This window comes from Mus musculus, chromosome 1, assembly GCF_000001635.26.
Source record: "Mus musculus strain C57BL/6J chromosome 1, GRCm38.p6 C57BL/6J".
Lineage (NCBI taxonomy): Eukaryota > Metazoa > Chordata > Mammalia > Rodentia > Muridae > Mus > Mus musculus.
In genome coordinates this window covers 139,141,063-139,162,769 of record NC_000067.6, presented here as the reverse complement: position 1 = coordinate 139,162,769, position 21,707 = coordinate 139,141,063, and the positions used below count along the sequence as shown (strand labels likewise).

The following is a 21,707-nucleotide window of genomic DNA, read 5'->3' as shown; positions in this document are numbered from 1 at the left end:
TTCTTAGCACTTCTTCATTCCACAAACATGCAGTAAACACCAACTATTATGCATTTCACTGTTTTCATGGTACAAATACAATAATAAAAATATTTCCTCTATGGAATAAACCTATTGCAAACAGGAAATAAACACCTCAGGGTTACATACAGGTGGGCAGTTACCACTTCTTCTAGGATGGAGGTATTACACAGGAAAGATACACCTTGGGGGGGTAAAATAGGGGCTGCATCACTTTGTGGTTAAGAGCATATATTGTTTTGGCAGAGGACTTGAGTTCATTTCCCAGTACCAATATTGGGTGTCTTACAACTACTTTTAATTCTAGTCGCTACTGATACTTCTGATTTCATTTACATACCCTCACACAAACTACTGCACACAGACACATGATTAAAAATTGAAAAGAAATATTTAAAAAGAATATAAGGCAGCAAAGCTTCTATCACTTAGAAAAAAAATTAAAAATGAGACTTAGAACTGTACATCACAAATCTCAATCTAAATTTGAACATGTATAGTTATAAAATACAAGTCAGCTTTCGTGAAAATGTAAAGTGCACACTGAGTGTGTGTGAAAATCCACAAGGTTGAGGGTTCCTCGATAGGACGGTGGGGAAATGCTACGCTATTGAAAAAGAATGTCTATCAGTATGGAAGGAACTGTGAGTGGTTCTTTCTCTTCCTAGACCTGACCCTGTGTAGATACTGAATGAGATAAACAAGACTGATGCAGACAGGAACTGTTTAAAGAAAAGAAAACACACACCATCTCACAGGAAAGGACTAAGTCACAGAACCACACAACTGAATGTCCGAGGAGAACTCAAGAAGCCAATTCAGGCTAGTTGAATGCTATCTTCCCTGCAATGCCTTCTGGGAAGCACATCAGACTAAAATGGCCAAAGCCGAGGAGCCTGGTAAGTGTGCAGTTACCACTGTGATCACTAGATGGCAAACAATGTTAACCAGGCCAAGTGCGGCTTAGCTCAAGGGCAGGGTAGGGTGGGGTGGTGGGTGGAGTGGGAGAGTTGAGAGAAACAGTTCTGACATAAGCAGATGAAACAGAATTGAGATTCTAATAACATATGTAACATTTCTAAGACAGACTCACTATGAAGTTCATACTGGCCTTGGCTTCACAGTCCTGTCTCTGCCTCCACGGGGCTAGGATTACAGGTGTGTGTGTGTGTGTGTGTGTGTGTGTGTGTGTGTGTGTGTGTGTGTTACATAAACTTTTTAAAAAACATAGCCTTACTTAAAAAAAAAAGATTTATTTATTTATTTATTTGTATGTGTAAGTGTTATTGCCTGCAGGTGAGTCACCTGTATGCCTGGAGCCTGAGGAGGAAGAGGGTTTCAGATTTCCTGGAAGTAGATTTTGAGTATTGTTAACGGCTTTATGAGCTGGGAACTGAACCCAGGCACCACTAAACCACTGAGTCATCTCTCCAGCTTCTAAAAGTAAGAACACATGTTGATACTGTCCCATCTTGGAGTTGAGGCAATCAAAATCCAGAAAGACTTTTTGCTGATCCAAAGTCTACAGCAAACACCTGATACTATGCATAAAACCCATTTGTGGCATATGAAAATATCACAGTACAAAACGGCAGTGCCTTGAACATGCACAGTAGTTTTGTTATTTGCAAAGAACTTTAAAATACCTTTTTGATGTTTACAGGGAGCAACTGAAGCGCAGTTAAAGCCTTACAGAAGGTTTTCTTCAGTTCTAGAGGTTTCCTTGGCAAGCTTACTCTACACTAACTGTGCTGAGCACTTTCCCATGCTGTGCATGATGAGTGCGATGTTAGCAAGCAGTGACTTGGGTGGGAATGCGAAAGGGACAGAGCTAGGACTCTGTCTCAGGTGTGGAGACTCCACTAATGCACTATTTCTATTATTGCCATGCTTCATGAGAGTGTCCTGAGGGGTCCAGACAAACTGTGAGAGAGAAAGACTGCCTATAAGGTCAAGCCTTAGCCCGACTTTAAAGCAAGGACTGTCCTAGCGAGATGGAGATGCTAGTGCTCCAGGAAGGCAGGACACTGTGAGGCAGGAGACTGGCGCTGAGGCCTGACGACTGAACAGCCTCCTGGGGCACTTAGGGGACTAGAAAGACTAACAAGTCTCATGATCTGTGAGATCAAATGGACTGAGCTGATGATTCCTGTTGGTACTGGGTAAAAAGCTGAGGTCTTATGAAGCCTTTGATAAGGCCAGTCCTGAGCAGGGGTACACAGTGGCTCTGTCAGCAGTGATTTGGATATGGCCCTGACCACACACAAGTCCTCCAGCTGTTGCCTACAGTGATCTCACATTCCTTGTCAGCTCTTGTGCCTTGTCTCCTTTACCTACCACCTACACAGGCTGCTCTTGAGGACGACCTGGGTTCTGTTCACAGCACAAAAAGAGCAGCCAACAACACTCAAACTCTACTTCCAGGAATTCTGAGGCCCTCTTCTGACCTATTCAGGCCCCAGGCAAACAGGTGACTCACATAGATACATGCAGACAAAACACAACTTAGCTGTGAGCTTCCTTGTACCAGCAGCAATCCCTAATAGCATTCGATCTTACAGGCCTGAGACTAAGAATTTTACATTTTAGTTCTTACTTCCATTTAGATGCAGAAAACTTCTGCAGAATGCTACTCCCATCTTAACAATGACCAAATCTAGATAACCTAAAAAGTATAACATAATCACTTTTGAATCCCGATTCACAGTAACCAAGGAAACTGGGCCTCATCTGTCAGAAGGCCTTGGCAACAAACAAGGAGATAAGCTTACCGAAAGTTCAAACATTACATAAAGGACATGTATAGGCCCATGTGTCAACTTAAGAGTAGCGAGGAATCTCCAAGCCAAAGGGAGGAGTGTTTGCAGTCTCTAGCTCTTTCCTCCAAACACATTCCTCTAACTTTATTTGCTAAAGGGAGGGCATGCGAGACAGACTGGAAAGACAAAGTGCCTCTGGTAGTTGAGAGCAGAGACTGCGGATGGGCACTCAACACACTTTTCTATATCCTTATTTCATAGAAAACGAAACCCTTCCCAAGACTGTTAGGGAAAGTGGAGAAGCAAATTCCCTACAGGTGTGAAGGACAGCAAGCCCTAGGGACACCGCTGGGGAGGGCCCAGGAACTCCCCCTCCAAGGAAAGCGTTTGAATAGGAATGTCCTCTATAGGCCCATGTGATGACAACTTGACCAAGTTGCCACTGCTTTTGGAGAGAGGTGGAGGTGATGTTGGAAATTTCAGTTGGTGAGGCTTGGTGGGGGGAAGGAAGTCACCAGGGGGTGCTCCATGAAGACAAGCTGATCTTTGGCCTCTTCCTTTCTCTTCTGCGCTGGCTCTGGGGCTGGCATGAGGGAAGCACCCTGCCAGACTCACTGCTGTCATGATACTGTTGTCATGATATGCCTTGTATAACCATGAAGCAAGGCATGTGGGTGAATGGTCCTTAAATTGTTTCTTTGAGGAATCTGTCACAAGGACAGAGATGAACTCACGGGGCTGCCATAAAGGCTACAGTGGACGTAAAGGGACATGGCTTGCCTAAGAATGAAGATACACAGAAAAGCCACAAGGCCTGGACCAAGTTCAGCCCTGTTCCCATGTGGCTCAGGCAGACAAAACCTTCAGAAAGCTTAGGATGAATCAGGAAAACTGAGAGAATCTAGAACTTTCTCCACAAGTATTCTACAAAAGCAGGAGATCATAGCATCCCACTGATATGCTTATCAATAATAAAATCCAATTCCAGACACATACCTGCTTGTAATAATCAATGCCATTATAAAAGAAAATACATGTTTATTTATAGATGCAAATATTAATACACTCTATATATAAAGTCTGGAATTCAATTAAGAATTTTGAGACATTAATGAATAGATAATGCATGAGGAAATGAATCATAGCAAAAAATGGAAAATTTAAAAACGAACCAAGTGGAACTCATAGAAAACAAAACAAACCATCCTGATACAGTAGATGAAAATCAGTTCCAGACCTCATTAGCAGATTCAGCACCGATCTGAGACAGGTCAAAAGACATGGCCATAACTGAATAAAACACACAGAGAAAAGAAAGCAAAGCAAGTGAAATGAAGAACATTAACAAGAAAGTAGGGTGCAGAGCACCCAAAAGCAGAGCCTTGCCAGCAGCAGCGCGTGCAGTGCATTCTGTTTCCATAGAGGAGACTCTCTGGCTCCCCAGAACTACTCCTCTCCTCTCTCCTCTCCTCTCCTCTCCTCTCCCCTCCCCCTCCCCCTCCCCCTCCCCCTCCCCCTCTCCTCTCCTCTCCTCTCCTCTCCTCTCCTCTCCTTCCCTCCCTCCCTCCCTCCCTCCCTCGGTCTCCCCTCTCTCTTTCTCTCCACCTCCCCACCCCCATGTATAGTGGATTGTTACTGTAAATAAAATGGGCAACTATTACCTCACTGTGAAACTGACTGTAGAGAGCTCTGGAAGCACCATGTGGAAGAGGCCTCCGCGGAGGCGGGCACTTTACCATCACCTTACAGCCCCGGAGGCTGTGGTTTAGGAGTGATGTTTATGTTCCCAAACCATCCACAGGGCAGAGCTGCTATTCTGGTCTGTGTTCATCATATTATAAAAACGCAGATATTTCTGTTCCTTCCTATTAAATGACAAGGCTGATGGGCAGAGAATGAATATAGATGTCTTCCTGTATTTGTAAATCATGGTGCTTAAGAACTTAAAAGGAAGCAAGTTATCTTCAAAGCTAAATTAGCGGGACTAACACTTCTTGAGGTTCCGAGGAGACACATGGTCTCCAAAGCCAGGAAGTAGCTTACCCTGATGGTCAGATAGTTAAACGGGACTCTCCTTGATGATACATCCACTCTGTCCAAATCAAAGCACCAGTGCCGTAACAGATGCTCATTTCAATTTGCTTTTAATCTATTCTAGTTTTCTTTCTTTCTTTCTTTCTTTCTTTCTTTCTTTCTTTCTTTTTTAAACTTTAAAAAAAAATCATTCAGTTGACAAATAGAATGCAGGAAATCAGAAGTGATCCCTGGTTTGGCAAAATACTCATCCCAGAAACAGTACTTTAGGGTCCACTCTTGCTTGTTGTCCAGAGACTATGAGCAGCTGGCAATGGCAATACCCAGGAGGCTGTCTCTAAGACACAACAACTGGCATAAGACGTCTCAACTCAGAGGATGCACACTTACCCACATGGGCACTTGCAACAAACATGGCTTCAAGCTGGACATTGGGAAGCCAGGTTTTAAGGGCTGTTCATTTGCTGGGTGACACCAACTGTGATTTAAATCCCACTACCCCTTAGGTCTTTAACATTTGAAAACACAAATTTGACCAGTGGTTTTACAGCTTTTCAGTGTAAGAAATTATTAGTCAACACAAAAACAATATGATTAAGTATTAAATACCTCAGTGAAGAAGAATAAATAAGTGATCCTTTGAGAAATGGCAAAGATCCTGAATTTATAGTGGGACTAGCTACTGTGCACTAATGGCTTTTCCCACCACCAATACCAGCAACTGATCTCTGACAAACTTCAAAGCAGAGCCACACAGGGGGTAAATGCAAAGCAAAACCAAACCAAACCAAACCAAGCCAAGCCAGACAGGAGAAAGCATCATTTCCTTATCCTAAGATTCTTGAGAGAAAATAAGAACTTGTATACAGAAATTGGGTATTTTTATACAGAAATTGGGTATTTTTGGAATAGAGAATTGTTGTTAATTTGATCAGAACTCTGAAAGACTGAATAGGAAGGGGGGAAAAAAAACCATAAAAAGTTAAAGGACAGAAAACAGAGGGAAAAATCTGTTTCCATGTTTCTATATAAAGTCTAAAATGGAAATATTCATTAACCAGATTTACTAAATGGAAAAAATGAGTATATTTTGTCTTTGTTTCAAGATTTTTATAATAGTTATTTATGGAAAATGAATTTAAAGAGTAAAATTCTAACATTAAAGTGTTAAACTTTAAAATTTTTAAAAATTATATATGACATATTTACACAAATATGACCATTTTCCATTATGCTTTGTAATATACTAAGCATTGTTCTGCAAAGTTAAATTGAAGTTAAAGCCCAGTTTCTGAAGGGTGGCTTGAATGCTTCCTTCTGCGCCTGGCACTACAAATTGACTTCTAAGGAAAGTTCCACAGAATGTCCACTAGAGGGCATGCTTGCAATCCAGAACCCACTTTCTTTTTGAAACAATTTTAACTACAACCAAATACGAAATGTTTGAAAGAAATAGTGTTCCATCGGAGAAGGTGACTTCTTTCTAATTATCAATACTGTATTTCACCAGAAAATCAACTGTATAAGTTACTGCCATTAGAATAAATTATGTTAAATCCAATATGAAGAGCCCCTAAAATCCGCGTTGCTATAATGTGCTTTTATTTAGGCAATACTTCTTATGGTCATGTTCCCTTAACGTATTTCAAAAAGTTTTATCCTTTAAAGTGTTTTAAAACATTTCCCTATTACTTCAACTAGCAATTGACCTTCATAGTACCTTCAATATTGAGCCAAAATAAACAGAAAATCAAAACTGGTTCTTAGAGTTATTTGTCTTCATGAGTCCTGCTCAGAAGGAAGGAAACCATTCCTGGTTCTGGACTTGGCCACCTCCCCAGTGCCAGTGAAGACATCAATCTTGAAGGAGCTACAATCACCTCACTAAACCAGCACAAACTCTACATCTTAAATCTCTCTCCTTATACCAAAGATACGTCTAGTCCTCGCCCCTCATCAAGGAAACTTCTCTTTGCAACAGATGAAAAATGTTACAGAAAACCACTACAGATCCACTGTGGAGTCAGGTTCCAATGGAATACATCTACAGAATAATATTAAAATAATAATAATATCCAGCACCTAAGGCTCAGGGACATTGTAGGGCAGAGGGCAGAGCATGAGGTTCAGGGAGCTTACTACGAGATAGATGTGTCTCCTCATAATATCAGAAGCTACAACTAACTGAGCAAGGACAACAACAGACATGTCTGATGTGGACAGGAGGAACACACCAATGACAACAGGCTACTACAAATGCTGACGGGGAGAGACAGGCTTCTCCAGTGAAAAGTACTGGCTGGGTATGGATACCAAGTGGTCAGCCCTGAAAACATACATGTAGTAATAATGTATAGGCTGAGGAGACTGTACTCAGGAGAACATGTAGATATGTATGGACACTTAGTGAAGACAGACACCACAAAGCTGAGGGAAAACAGGTTCGGGTACGTGGAAAGGCTTGGTGGGAATGCTATAATTTCCAACAATAAAAGTAATAATTATATGTCTTATGTAAAACTTATTTAACAAAACCAAGTAGTCTTAATATTTACCTGCCAAATTTCTCCTCTAACCCATGACAACACAATTATTTTTCTTGATTTGTTGCTTATAATTACTTTTTTCTTGTGACGAAGTAAGTGGCTTCTCCCTTCAGAATCATGCTAGGTAACTTAGGCTGACTTTGAACTTGTGACATTCTTTTTTTTTTTTCTTTCCATTTTTTATTAGGTATTTTCCTCATTTACATTTCCAATGCTATACCAAAAGTCCCCCATACCCATCCACCCACACTCCCCTACCCGCCCACTCCCCCTTTTTGGCCCTGGCGTTCCCCTGTACTGGGGCATATAAAGTTTGCGTGTCCAATGGGCCTCTCTTTCCAGTGATGGCCGACTAGGCCATCTTTTGATACATATGCAGCTAGAGTCAAGAGCTCCGGGGTACTGGTTAGTTCATAATGTTGTTCCACCTATAGGGTTGCAGATCCCTTTAGCTCCTTGGGTACTTTCTCTAGCTCCTCCATTGGGAGCCCTGTGATCCATCCATTAGCTGACTATGAGCATCCACTTCTGTGTTTGCTAGGCCCCGGCATAGTCTCACAAGAGACAGCTACATCTGGGTCCTTTCGATAAAATCTTGCTAGTGTATGCAATGGTGTCAGCGTTTGGATGCTGATTATGGGGTGGATCTCTACAAGTGGCAACTATACCAACTTTTTACACTTCCTATGTCTCAACAAGAAGTGCTGCCATTTATTATAGTTATAGTTTACTTCAGAGTCCACTAACTCTTATAAATAAAATTTTGGCATTAATATGTTACCATAAATTATACACAATTTCATATGAGTTTCTTGCTTTTCTTATAAGCTACATCATATAATCATATCTAAGTTTTGTATTTTAAATTGCACTTAAATTACTTACATTTGTAGGTAGACATTATGCACATTTGTAGTGTATAAAACAGTCTATAAAACATAAATTATCTGATTATCATTTTCATTGAAGATGATAGGATGGTGAGATTTTGTTGATATGCCCACACATCCTACTGTGGCTATGAAATGATTTGTTTACAATTCTCTGTGGGATATATATATATATATGTGTGTGTGTGTGTGTGTGTGTGTGTGTGTGTGTATGTATACATCTATATGTGTGTGTATACATATATATGTGCATATATATGTATACATACCTTTAGGGCACAATTTTTAAAGATAAAGTATACTATTTATAAATTATAAACTTGCCATAGCTATTTAGTTCTGTTAGAATGGTTTGTAAACAATTTAACATATAAAAACCAAAATTTCATTATAAGTGAGCGTGTATATAGAAAAAAATTATTAATCATATCTTATGATGAAAATTTCTTCATCACTTACTTAAGGAGGAACTGTTCTCATTTCAAATTACTAGTTTATATATAAGCATGGCTACCAGTATTGTAGCGTGGGATAGTAACAAGGCTCTTAGACCTGTCCCATTCGTGAACAAAGTCCCAACTCCATTCCTAGTGTGTATTTATTGTCAAGGACACTGTTTACCATAAAGGAAAGGCCAGCCTTTCCAGCAGAGATTTATATAAACTATCTAGATGGCAGAAAAGGAGAAACTCTAGTGGACTGGCTTCTGTCTCAGGCAAGAAAGAGTTAAAAGTGGTGTGTGTGCCAGGGTTTTAATCAGGCTTAGCAACAAAAAGCTTGCTCGGGCCTCTTCCACAAGATTTTGTCACAGTGAAATGCCTTGCTTAGGGCCGTCCATCTGTTAATGTTGACTCGTGGTAGCGCTGAGCTCTCACACTTGTTCACTAGTGTAGTTGTTAGCCGAGTGTGATGTGTGTGTGTGTGTGTGTGTGTGTGTGTGTGTGTGTGTGTGTGTACGAGAGAGAGAGAGACAGACAGACAGAGATAGACAGATTGCTGGACTAAGGCAAAAAATGTTTCATCCTTTAAAGTAGCTTCTAGTTCAGCAGTTAGTCATAAATTTATTATTGAAAGGGATTTTCTCTTATTCTTAAATTTTTCTATTACATTTTAGACAATTTCATATGGCAGAATTAGAATTAATGGTCTAATATTGCTCACTAACTCTTCAGGATTCCACTAATATAAGATTGACAAAAGGTAAGTACATAGGATTAAAACTGCTCTGCACCATGACCGGTAGCAGTATTCTCACTGGACTAAACAGGCCCTATTTTCAATAAAATCAGAGAAGGATCCTCTCCCTGGAGTCCTGTTAGGCTGGGGCGGCTGTTAGAACTGTCATCTCCACACAAAAGGGAAAGGGCTGGATTTTACAAATGTGAAGCCTAATTGGGAGCTCTTCATGGCTGTACCCTTGACATTTATTTAAGCCTCATCAACAAAACAGAAAATAGCCATACTAATTAGCAGACCAGCACACAAATTACTATTTGTTGGGGGTAGAATATAGATTCATAGTCTATTCCAAAGACAAGCAAAGTAATGGGATAGACATATTTAAATTCTTCTCCATAGCATCCACACTATAGACTTTCCTTCTGTTAAATAAAGATACATTCTTATAATTCAAATGATCAAAATTTCATTTAATATTCTGAAAACTAAATAAAAACAAAGTCTTTCATTGGCAAGTCTTGATGGAAACTGGAAAAGCTACATTCTTTTCACAGTTGGGTCCATGTCCGATAATAAACAAACTCAGAATGGAATGAGACAAATCCATTCAGAGTCATTTTTTATTGTAGCTGACAATAAAACAAATACCATCTTACAAAGTTACAGACAAGAGATTTATTCATAATACAAGATGTATATTGCCTTTCAAATCATACGCTAAAGTCGGCAGTCAGGACCCCACTTAGAATGAAGATGAATGCCTGCTACTTCTGTGGCCACAGTGCTGTCAAGTGACTAAGGGCAGGAATTTCACAAGAGGAGAAAGTCTAATAGGGCCATTGTTACAAAAGACTTGGCACTCAAGATGTGTGTATATCTACCAACTGTAGACTACCTATTGTATTTATTATTTAGGAAGTATTTTATTTATATTATCTATAATTCTTATAGCAGCCTAGGAAAATAATGTGTGATGTTAACAATATATCAATTAAAATGCAGAAAGCAAAACAAAGGGATATTTTATTTTACTGAATGTCAAAAGCAATTTCCTTTTAAAACCAAGTCAGGTCTAGCTCTATACTAATTTTTCCATCAGATGCAGTTGGGAAGGATCACAGTTTAATGATAATGTAACTCATATTGGAAAACGGCTACATGTAGGTCTAATGTGCTCTTAGGAATCACAGAAAGTCACCTGTGAAGGCAATGGAGAATTTGTTTATTGGTTAATTTGCCTAAATATAACCAACTTGCCATTTTGTATACCTTAAGAAATACAACTTAAAAATCCATTTCTAGAAATTAACATGAAATGTGAAAAAACAGAAGTTAGTAAATTATAATAGGAATATCTTATCCTGTTATACAAGGAAAATTTAATAATTAGCATATGAAAATTCTCTCATCTTACATATTTGGGAAAAGGATTCCTGTGATTTAAATGTTTTTATCTTAAGGAATTCTATTGAAAATGTTTTTTTCTCATCAAAAAAACCCCTCTTCTCTATGGTAAATATCATCATTTAAATACTCTATTACAGAGCTGGTAAAAAAAAGTTTACCAGAGTGATTTAGAGCCCTGAAGCTTGTGAGCAGTCAAGAACTGAGCGTATTAGTGGTGTCAGAAGAGCAGATAGGAAAGGGCTGCCTGGTTTAATGTCAGTGTGTGATGTACTGGCCATTTTCTATGAACATAATGACTTCATTCAAAGACGCGCTTTAGTAATACAATCAGAATTTGATAATAACATATGAAATTAATAAGTCTATGAAAATAAGCTTAATAAAAGGAAAAATAGAGGAATCATTTAGTTTGCCACAAAAATAGTCTCATGAATTCAGAATATTTCCATGTTTTTCTTCTGTTAACGGCTGGTACCTAGGAAAATCCTAGACACAGTGTGTACTGAATTATTAGATGAGCGCACTTCTTCTACCAGGGTCTGCACCTGGAGCTGATCCTGTGCCACAGTGCTCCATACCAAATACTACTGCCTAGAGAAAGCTGGTCTCCAAGGAGTGCTGGCACATTTGTGAGCACAGGTAAGACCATCACCTCTGCTCCTGGGGACCCACCCAGAAACCTCAGGACACAGGCACCAAGTAACAGCCAGGAACAGGATCCTTCAGGTTTCTGTCTGCACCCCTGGGCTGACCCTGTACTCTCCATACCCAAATTCATCCTGGAGAGAACTGGTTGCCCAGGAGGAGTGGCACACAGGCTTACAGGAGGGAGAAGCCACAGTCAGAGACAGCAACACAAGCTAACACCAGAGATATCAATCCAGATGGCGAGAGGCAAGGGTGAGAACATAAGCAACAGAAACCAAGGATATTTGGCATCATCAGAACCCAGGTCTTCCCACCACAGTCAGCCCTGGATACCCCAACACACCAGAAAAGCAAGACTCTGATTTAAAGTCACATCTCATGATGATGATAGAGGACTTTAAGAAGGACCTAAATAACTCCCTTAAAGAAATACAGGAGAACACAGGTAAACAGCTAGAAGCCCTTAAAAAGAAAACACAAAATCCCTTAAAGAATTACAGGAGCCAGGGGTGGTGGCGCACGCCTTTAGTCCCAGCACTTGGGAGGCAGAGGCAGGTGGATTTCTGAGTTCGAGGCCAGCCTGGTCTACAAAGTGAGTTCCAGGACAACAAGGACTATACAGAGAAACCCTGTCTAGAAAAACCAAAATTAAAAAAAAAAAAAAAAAGAATTACAGGAAAAACAGGTGAAGGAATTGAACAAAACCATCCAGGTTCTAAAAATGGCAATAAAGAAACCACAAAGGGAGACAACCTGGAGATAGAAAACCTAGGAAAGAGATCAGGAGTCACAGACACAAGCATCACCAACAGAATACAAGCGATAGAAGGGTGCAGAAAATACCATAGAAAACATTGACACAACAGTCAAAGAAAATGCAAAATGCAAAAAGCTCCTAACCCAAAACATCCAGGAAATCCAGGACACAATGAGAAGATGAAACCTAAGGATAATAGGTATAGAAGAGAGTGAAGATTCCCAACTTAAAGGGCCAGTAAATATCTTCAACAAAATTATGTAAGAAAACTTCCCTAACCTAAAGAAAGAGATTCCCATAAACATGCAAGAAGCCTACAGAAGTCCAAATAGATTGGACCAGAAAAGAAATTCCTCCCTTCACATAATAGTCAAAACACCAAATGCACAAAACAACGAAAGAATACTAAAAGCAGTAAGGGAAAAAGGTCAAGTAACATATAAAGGCAGGTCTATCAGAATTACACCAGACTTCTTACCAGAGACTATGAAAGCCAGAAGTTCCTGGGCAGATGTCATACAGACCCTAAGAGAACACAAAGGCCAGCCCAGGCTACTATACCCAGCAAAACTCCCAATTACCATAGATGGAGAAACCAAGATATTCCATAACAAAACCTAATTTACACAATATATTTCCACAAATCCAGACCTACAAAGGATAATAGATGGAAAACTCCAACACAAGGAGAGAAACTACACCCTAGAAGAAGCAAGAAAGTAATCTTTCAACAAACCCAAAAGAAAATAGCCACACAAACATAATTCCACCTCTAACAACAAAAATAACAGGAAGCAACAATCACTATTCCTTACTATCTCTTAACATCAATGGACTCAATTCCCCAATAAAAAGACATAGACTAACAGACTGGATACATAAACAAGACCCAGCATTATGCTGCATACAGGAAACATACCTCAGTGTCAAAGACAGACACTTCCTCAAAGTAAAGGACTGGAAAACAATTCTCCAAGCAAATGGTCCCAAGAAACAAGCTGGAATAGCTATTGTAATATCGAATAAAATCAACTTTCAATGAGAAGTTATAAAAAAATATAGGGAAGGACACTTCATACTCATCAAAGGAAAATATACCAAGAAGAACTCTCAATTATGAACATCTATGCTCCAAATGCAAGGGCACAAACATTCATAATAGAAACTTTAATAAAGCTAACACAATAATAGTGGGAGACTTCAATACTCCACTCTCATCAATATCAATACCTTCTTAGCACCTCATAGTATTTTCTCCAAAATTGACCATATAATCAGTCACAAAACAGTCCTTAACAGATACAAGAAGATTGAAATATAATCCCATGCATCCTATCAGATGACCACGGACTAAGGCTGATCTTTAATAACAACAAAAAGGACAGAAAGCCCACATACACATGGAAGCTGAACCATGCCCTATTCAATGATAACTTGATCAAGGAAGAAATAAAGAAAATTAAAGACGTTTTAGAATTTAATGAAAATGAAGCCACAACATACCCAAACTTATGGGACACAATGAAAGTAGTGCTAAGAGAAAAATTCATAGCTCTGAGTGCCTCCAAAAAGAAACTGGAGAGAGCACACACTAACAGCTTGACAGCACACCTGAAAGCTCTAGAACAAAAAGAAGCAAATAGGCCCAAGAGGAGTAGACCACAGGAAATAATCAAACTCAGGGTTGAAATCAACTAATTAGAAGCAAAAAGAACTATATAAAGAATCAACCAAACCAGGTGCTGGTTCTTGGAGAAAATCTTCCTTTCCTTTTTCCTTTTCCTTCTTTTTCCTTTTCCTTTTCCTTCCCTTCCCTTCCCTTTCCTTTCTTTTGTTCTTTCGTTCTTTGTTTTTGATCAAATCTAGTCTAACAGGAGTCAGACTGAAGAAGGAAACTTGAGATGAGAAAATGCCCATCAGATTGACTAGTAGGCAAAAGACCATTGAGTCTTTCCTTGACTGATGATTTACATTGTAAGTGCCATCCCTGACCAGCTGGAATAAGAAATCAGTCTGCACAAGATAGTAATTGTATTTCTTCATGACTTCTTCAGTGCCTGCTTCCAAGATCATGTTTAATTTCCTGTCCTGATTGTTATTCATACTGTACTGTAAGATATGAGGTGAAATAAACTCTTTCTTAAAAAAAAAAAAAAATCTACCAAACTCCTTCATTCCTATGACTGATGAGGCTCGATTGTTCCTTCTGAAATTCATGTAAAGCTCCCATCCCCACCATCAGGTCTTGCTCTGTCCTGCCCTTCTGCCATGTGATAATGTAGCACATTATCTTTATGTCTTTATAACACATGAGCCTTTACCCAGGCTCTCCAGCCTTCAAACATCTACAAAGTATTTTTCTGTTCCTTATGTATTACTCAAGCTCACGTATTTTGTTACAGTACTACAACACTGGCTAAATCAGTCATGCAAGAGCACTTTCTTACCATAAACATTTCATGGTACTGTGATTATTAACCTTGACTGTTGATTTTATGAGCATTTAAATAATCATGGCAGGTCTTCGAGGCTTGTTTCAGATTGACCGGCCTAATAAGAATGGAAGATCCACCCTGCACGTGGGCAGCACCATCCCACAGGTTGGGCACAACCTGAGTAAAAAGGAAGATGGAAGCTTAGGGGTACTCAGTCCACCCCTTCCTGACTGCAGATGCTATGTGACCAGCTGCCTTACAGTCCACAGCATTCCCAGCATGGTTCCTGACCTCAGATCATAGCAAAAATAGACCGACCGACCTACCTACCTTCCTTCCTTCCTTCCTTCCTTCCTTCCTTCCTTCCTTCCTTCCTTCCTCCCTCCCTCCCTCCCTCCCTCCCTCCCTCCCTCCCTCCCTCCCTTCCTTCCGATGACTGTCCTGTTCTTATTAGAGAAGTGACTAATAAGAACACTGGAACCGCAGCAGTTCAACCCTTCTGTGTGGTTCACAGTCTCTGGAGCAGTGTGTATAGGAAGAACATGGAAGAATTTGAAACCTTGGGGTAGAAAAGCCCATGAAGGCTATAAGTAGAGAAGAGAAGGCCATTCTAGCTGGAGCTGGAAGATAGGAATGCTGACAGGAAGGAATGTGTGCACAGAGGACAGGCTCCTGAAATTTCAAATAGCAGGGGCTCTACTGGGATCCGAGCTGGTCTATTCGTGTGGTAATGACATCAAGAATCGCCTGCATTCTGCCTGTTTTCTGAAAACTCAAGTGAGGCTGAATATAGAGGACTGAATTCATTCATAGGGTGGAGGGAAATGCCAAGGCAGGAGAGCACTCGGGCTGCGGACTGCTTTCTTCCGCTGTAAGAGAGAGCAAAAAGTGGCACCAAACATGGAAAAAGCACAATGTGGTAAGAAAAAGAGCACGGGCAAACTTCACCATGCAGACGAGGCAGGTTTAAAAGTAGCTAGCATCGCTACAGAGATGGATGACATTAAGGAGACGCCTGGACTCAACACTGGGACAATAAGAAACGTGTTGTGAGGGCAAGACCAAACTTGTCATAGGCTCCACATTGTTGAAATGCAAGTTTATCTGAAAGTAGATGTATTGAGAGTTTTGCTGAAGGAGTTCTATGCTCTAAAGGAACTACCTAGAGATGTGTTTTTTTCTCAGGGTCAGCAGACAGATGCAGATGCCATTGTTTTCCAAGGGAGCCAGGCACATGCACAGCTGGCAACTGAACTTGGCAGCTTGCTTTATTCACTAGGTATTGGTTGTGCAGGCAAAAAAGAGAAATAATGGTGTCAGGAGAGAACACCAAAGTTCTAGAGAGACACTGCGGTGAAGCAATGTGTCACAGGGTTGCAGCCCCTGTAAAGATATCCAGAGGAGCCATTTAATGAAACTATCAAAGTATAAATCACAGTGCAGACTCTCGAATTTTGAAGATGCCAAGTGTTTGAGACACTAGCTGAAGAAAACTGAGTGTATGCACGGCAGCTGGTTTAAAGCAGACACTATGTGCTCCAGGTCTCAGGGATGGAGAAGAAGGGCTACCCAGGCCTTGACCCAGATGATTCTATCATGAGTCAGACTTAGGGCATGAAGCTTAAGGAGTTAGTGTTTGCTTACTGGCTGTTGGTCTCATTTGGCCAGGTCACTGCTATCCCATCTTTCTTCCTTTATGGGTGGGATGCGTATTCTGTGCCACTGCATATTGGAATTATACTAGTTAAGAGACTGCCTTGAATCTCAGATGAAAGTAAGAGTCTGGCACTACTAAAGACTATAGGGACTTCTGGTGGTATGCTAAATGCATTTTGGATTATGCAATAGCTATGAGCCTATGAGGATAAAAGATGGAAGGAAGGATATGGTTTTAAAGTGATATGTTTGGGTGTCAAGATGACAAAATCTGGAGTTGACATGGTTCCTCTTGATTTCCCCATTGATGGTGTTTAGAATCCCACGAAAACAACTTTCCGAGGGATCTGTGAGGATTTTCTATATTGGTTAGGTTTTCTATACTGCTGGGCAACACCACTCAATGGACTGTGTTCCCAGAGTGAACCAGAGAAGAAAAATGGAGCTGAGTATCACCGCAGCTCTCCTTCTGTTCTCCTGATAGTGTATGCCATGGGACCAGCTGCTTAAACCCTGCCATGTGGACTTCCAGCTACAGTGGACTGTACCCCCAAACTGTGAGCCAAATTAGTCCATCCTTCTTTCCTCCCTCCCTCCCTCCCTCCCTCCCTCCCTCCCTCCCTCCCTCCCTCCCTCCCTTCCTTCCGGTGTCCTGTTCTGGCCCTAATCTTGTATGAGTCACAGACATTGCTATGACTAGTCTGGCTGTCAGCCTTGGCATCTGTTGTAAAAGAAGCTTTGCAGCCACAATATGAATTTGACTCTAAAGCTGATTTCTAAAGATGCCTAATCAACCACAATTTGGCATGTAAGGTTTAATTGGTTAAAGCCTTCCAGAGCCTACTCTAAATTACATTGCTAGTTTTCTAAACAGTTTTCCTCTTGGGACAATATTTTTAGTGATATCAGCATTTGAACCGAAGTGTTAAATAATAATACCAAATAAAATATCTTGGTACAGAAAAAAACAAGCATATAGTTCCCATGCTATGATGGTTTGGCTTCATGAGTTTTTAGTTTTACTATGGAGAAAAGCAATATACTTTAAGTAAAAATGATCTTTCAACTTTTGAGTTGTTCCCAGCTAGTGATAAATGATACAGAACTGTTCCTTGATCCCAGGCAGCACAGGGACTCAGCTTCCTGTCACACATGTTGTCACAAAGGGGAAGAACCCAACAGTGTACAGTGCTGTTAACTAAGATATTAGGAGGAAAGCATCTTCAGTTACAACGTGAGCAGCCACGATGATCGAGAGGCCCCCATCACAGGGTCAGGACCACACGATGATCGAGAGGCCCCATCACAGGGTCAGGACCACATGATGATCGAGAGGCCCCATCACAGGGTCAGGACCACATGATGATCGAGAGGCCCCATCACAGGGTCAGGACCACATGATGATCGAGAGGCCCCATCACAGGGTCAGGACCACACGATGATCGAGAGGCCCCATCACAGGGTCAGGACCACATGATGATCGAGAGGCCCCCATCACAGGGTCAGTACCACATGATGATCGAGAGGCCCCATCACAGGGTCAGGACCACATGATGATCGAGAGGCCCCCATCACAGGGTCAGTACCACATGATGATCGAGAGGCCCCATCACAGGGTCAGGACCACATGATGATCGAGAGGCCCCCATCACAGGGTCAGTACCACATGATGATCGAGAGGCCCCCATCACAGGATCAGGACCACACGATGATCGAGAGGCCCAATCACAGGGTCAGGACCACATGATGATCGAGAGGCCACCATCACAGGGTCAGTACCACATGATGATCGAGAGGCCCCATCACAGGATCAGGACCACACGATGATCGAGAGGCCCCCATCACAGGATCAGGACCACATGATGATCGAGAGGCCTCATCACAGGATCAGGACCACAGGCACAGAGCTCCACCCTTGGATTTCCAAACGCTGTTCTAGTACTGAATGTCTGGGTCACGCATTTTATGTTTGCAGTAAAGGCACTTTGTTCTTGCTGTTCTATGTTACTCTATTCGTACTGCACATCATCACATTTCAATGTTCCCAGACTCACTGGGGTATAAGCTCTTTGAAGACATGATGAAACACAAGTTAAGTAAGCCGTATGCAAAAGGCTTGGGAATAGCACTACTTTTTATTTTCTATTTCTTTTATAGGTGCTACGATATCTGTAGATACACACAGGGCCAACATTGTAATAACTATTATAATAAGTTTATGTCTGGACTGGGTGGGATGTTCCATGTCTGCACCAAGATGGGATTTTCAGAAGGGCTATTTGTTTCTCCATTATGCAAGTCCTGAGTGCACTACTCTCCCCCTTGACCATCAATGCTGCATTTTGAATAAGAGAAGTATCAATGGTTCAAATTACTTCTAAAGAACTTGGTGAAATTGTGTAATCTGAGACCAGGGACACAGGGCAAGCATCCTTACCTGGGAAAGCTTGTGCTTCTCTCTGTTCTCTCCCTTTTCATTGTGTAAAGTGTACACTGGTGTATACTGCACCAAACCAGAACAGGTCCCATACTCTTCCTCATTGTCCTATACATGAAGAAAAGTACAATTATTTTATAATACTCCACTTTTAAACTAAAGTTATTTCATTAATAAGGTTGCCTGTTAAACATAAAAAGAAAAAACACTATATGTATAATTTTAAAGAATATCCTGAGGAAATCATGATTTTCTATAGTGTGATTTAATTAAATTAAAAAATAATCCATACTTTGACGAATTGAAATAAAATTTATATAAAGATAAATGTTCACCATTACTAGAATGGAAGATTTTATTATTTTCTTTTCCCCCAGACAAGGTTTCTCTGTGTAGCCCTGGCTGTCCTGGAACTCACTCTGTAGACCAGGCTGGACTCGAACTCAGAAATCCACCTGCCTCTGCCTCCCGAGTGCTGGGATTAAAGGCGTGTGCCACCACTGCCTGGCTAGGAAGATTTTTAAGTAGTTTATTTTCTTCAAAAGTAAAAAATCAGAACACAAATTATTAATAAAATTGCAAAGATGTAATTTGTAAATAAACCAAGAACATAAATATAGACCTATAAACATTCACATGATACCTGGAATACCCATAGATTCAAAATCAAATTATCATATGTGATCTTTAATAAATTAGGAATATTCCTCAATGTGGTAACTACTATTGGGATGATCCTATAAAACCAAATGGTGACATTTTTTTGAATAATTTCAACCCAAAGTTAGTTTTTAAAAAAGATCAGCTTGAAGCAAGAGCTTCAATTGTAGTACAAAAGCAATCAATTTTATGAAAACATACATCCTACTAAAAGTATTTTTTAAGGACTCCACATTCTGTGATAAAATATGCAAACAATACAAGGATTATTTGGTGAACACACACAGAATAGCTGAGAATTAGTTGTCAGAGGACTTGTTATAAAAAGTACATTCTTGAACAAAGCAAGAGCATATCATAAAAGCCATCAAAACAGAAATCTCAGCTTGTAGAGCTACAAACTCACACAAAATCAGGGGGGAAGTACGAAGACCAAGAAGGCAGACGCACCTTGTGTTTCAGCCTGCTCTTCACCTCCTTTAGTCCCAGTCTGGCGTGACTCTTTGCCTAGGAAATGAGAATAAGTGTATCAAGCTTCTTATGCTTCTATTATCATTTACTAAATAAAAAGATATGTAAGATTATCTCTAATAAGGTTTGCTAACTATCCATATTAGTTAGAAAAGAAACAAATTATATCCTAGCACTATTTCCAGGGAGGTCATCTAGTTACCATTTTATTAAGCCCAAACTGTTGTTTAAAAGGGTCAATTCTGTATTTCATACAAACACACAAAAGTTAACATTCAGTCGAGAATCAATCGGGTACCTAATCCCCATTATTAACTGAAAATTGTGACCAATGAGAGAAAGAAAGAAAGAGAGTTCCAGTGGATGCTCACAGGCAGCTATTGGATTGATCACAGAGCCCCCAATGGAGGAGTTAGAGAAAATACCCAAGGAGCTAAAGGGATCTGCAACCCTATAGGTGGAACAACATTATGAACTAACCAGAACCCCGGAGCTCTTGACTCTAGCTGCATATGTATCAAAAGATGGCCTAGTCACCCATCACTGGAAAGAGAGGCCCAATGGACTTGCAAACTTTATATGCCCCAGTACAGGGGAATGCCAGGGCCAAAAAGTGGGAGTAGGTGGGTAGGGGAGTGGGGGGGGAGGGTATGGGGGACTTTTGGGATAGCATTGGAAATGTAAATGAGGAAAATACCTAATTAAAAAAAAAAAGAAAGAAAGAGAGACAGAGACAGAGAGACGGAGACGGAGATGGAGAGATGGAGAGAAAGTAATCACAGTGTCAGGTTATTTGGACAGGTGTGTAAGCTTCAAGAAACTGAAGAAATGTTAGAGTGTTGCTGAAGTGCTTTTTCAGACACAGGCATCTAGGGGAGTGGTATTTCACCCATAGATTTTCCAGCAAAAATTAAGTCACTGAACAACTTCACGCTACCTTCATATTTCGCTAGGGTTTGTCTTATCATTCAGTGTCTCCAGTCTGGCTATGAATTGTGGGGTCCAACTTAGGACAGCGGGGAGCTTCATAATCGTGGGGCTTTCGCTGCACCGGAGATTTTTACTCAGAGTACTCCAGGTAAAAGCAGACAAAAGGAAGCCTCCTTTACTTTGTTTCCTGACTATGTGCTGGGTCTTACAAACACTGCACTGTTGCTGTCCCAGCTCCAGGATGACACTGTTCCCAAGCCACCATAGACAAGAGCACAGTGATCCAGGAAGCTTAAGTCTACACAAAGTGTGATAACACTAAGTAAAACAAGAATATATTTAGCTTGTATAAAGAAAGTAACTTCCCATACATACAACATTATTTTAATAACAGACTTTTATTTTGTTTGATATGAACTCTAAACATTTTATAAAGCTTATTTTAAAAATGGAAAACAGTTGTAGCAATAGCTCAGACGTTAACAGTGCTTGCCACGCCGGGATGAAGACCTGCATTCGATCACCAGACGAGTAAAGGGCTGGATGGACACGCAGCTGCACTTGTATTCACAGTGCTCAAAGGCAAAGGCAGGCAGGTTCACAAGGATCCTGGACCTTGCCCGACCTGGCCCCATTAGTGAGGTCCACACTCTAGTGGGAGACCCTGTTTAACATTATAAAGTCACAACTGGTCAAAAACACTGAGAACCACCACTCAGTGTTTATCAGTGGGTACTCAGCCCACTGATAAACCCACAGCACAACCCCACAGCTGAGACTCAACGGGCATCATGGGAACCTTCTAAGAGCCAGAGCACCAGGGCAGAATGTGTGCTGCAAGATAGTATCTTCTACAGAGGACAGGGAAGCTGCACCC

The 21,707-nt window shown here is 40.7% G+C and overlaps 1 protein-coding gene across 7 annotated transcripts in view; it reads right to left on the bottom strand.

Annotated features, from left to right (window-relative positions):
- The window catches only part of Dennd1b (DENN/MADD domain containing 1B), a 212,335-nt gene that overhangs the window by 13,274 nt on the left and 177,354 nt on the right, over positions 1 to 21,707 (bottom strand). For all 7 annotated transcript variants that reach the window (NM_001166501.1, XM_006529716.4, XM_006529719.3 and 4 more), the window contains 2 exons: positions 19,880 to 19,936; positions 18,770 to 18,877 (listed from right to left, as the gene is read on the bottom strand). In NM_001166501.1, the coding sequence (NP_001159973.1) occupies positions 18,770 to 18,877; positions 19,880 to 19,936 (165 nt within the window). The remainder of the gene's footprint in view (positions 1 to 18,769; positions 18,878 to 19,879; positions 19,937 to 21,707) is intronic.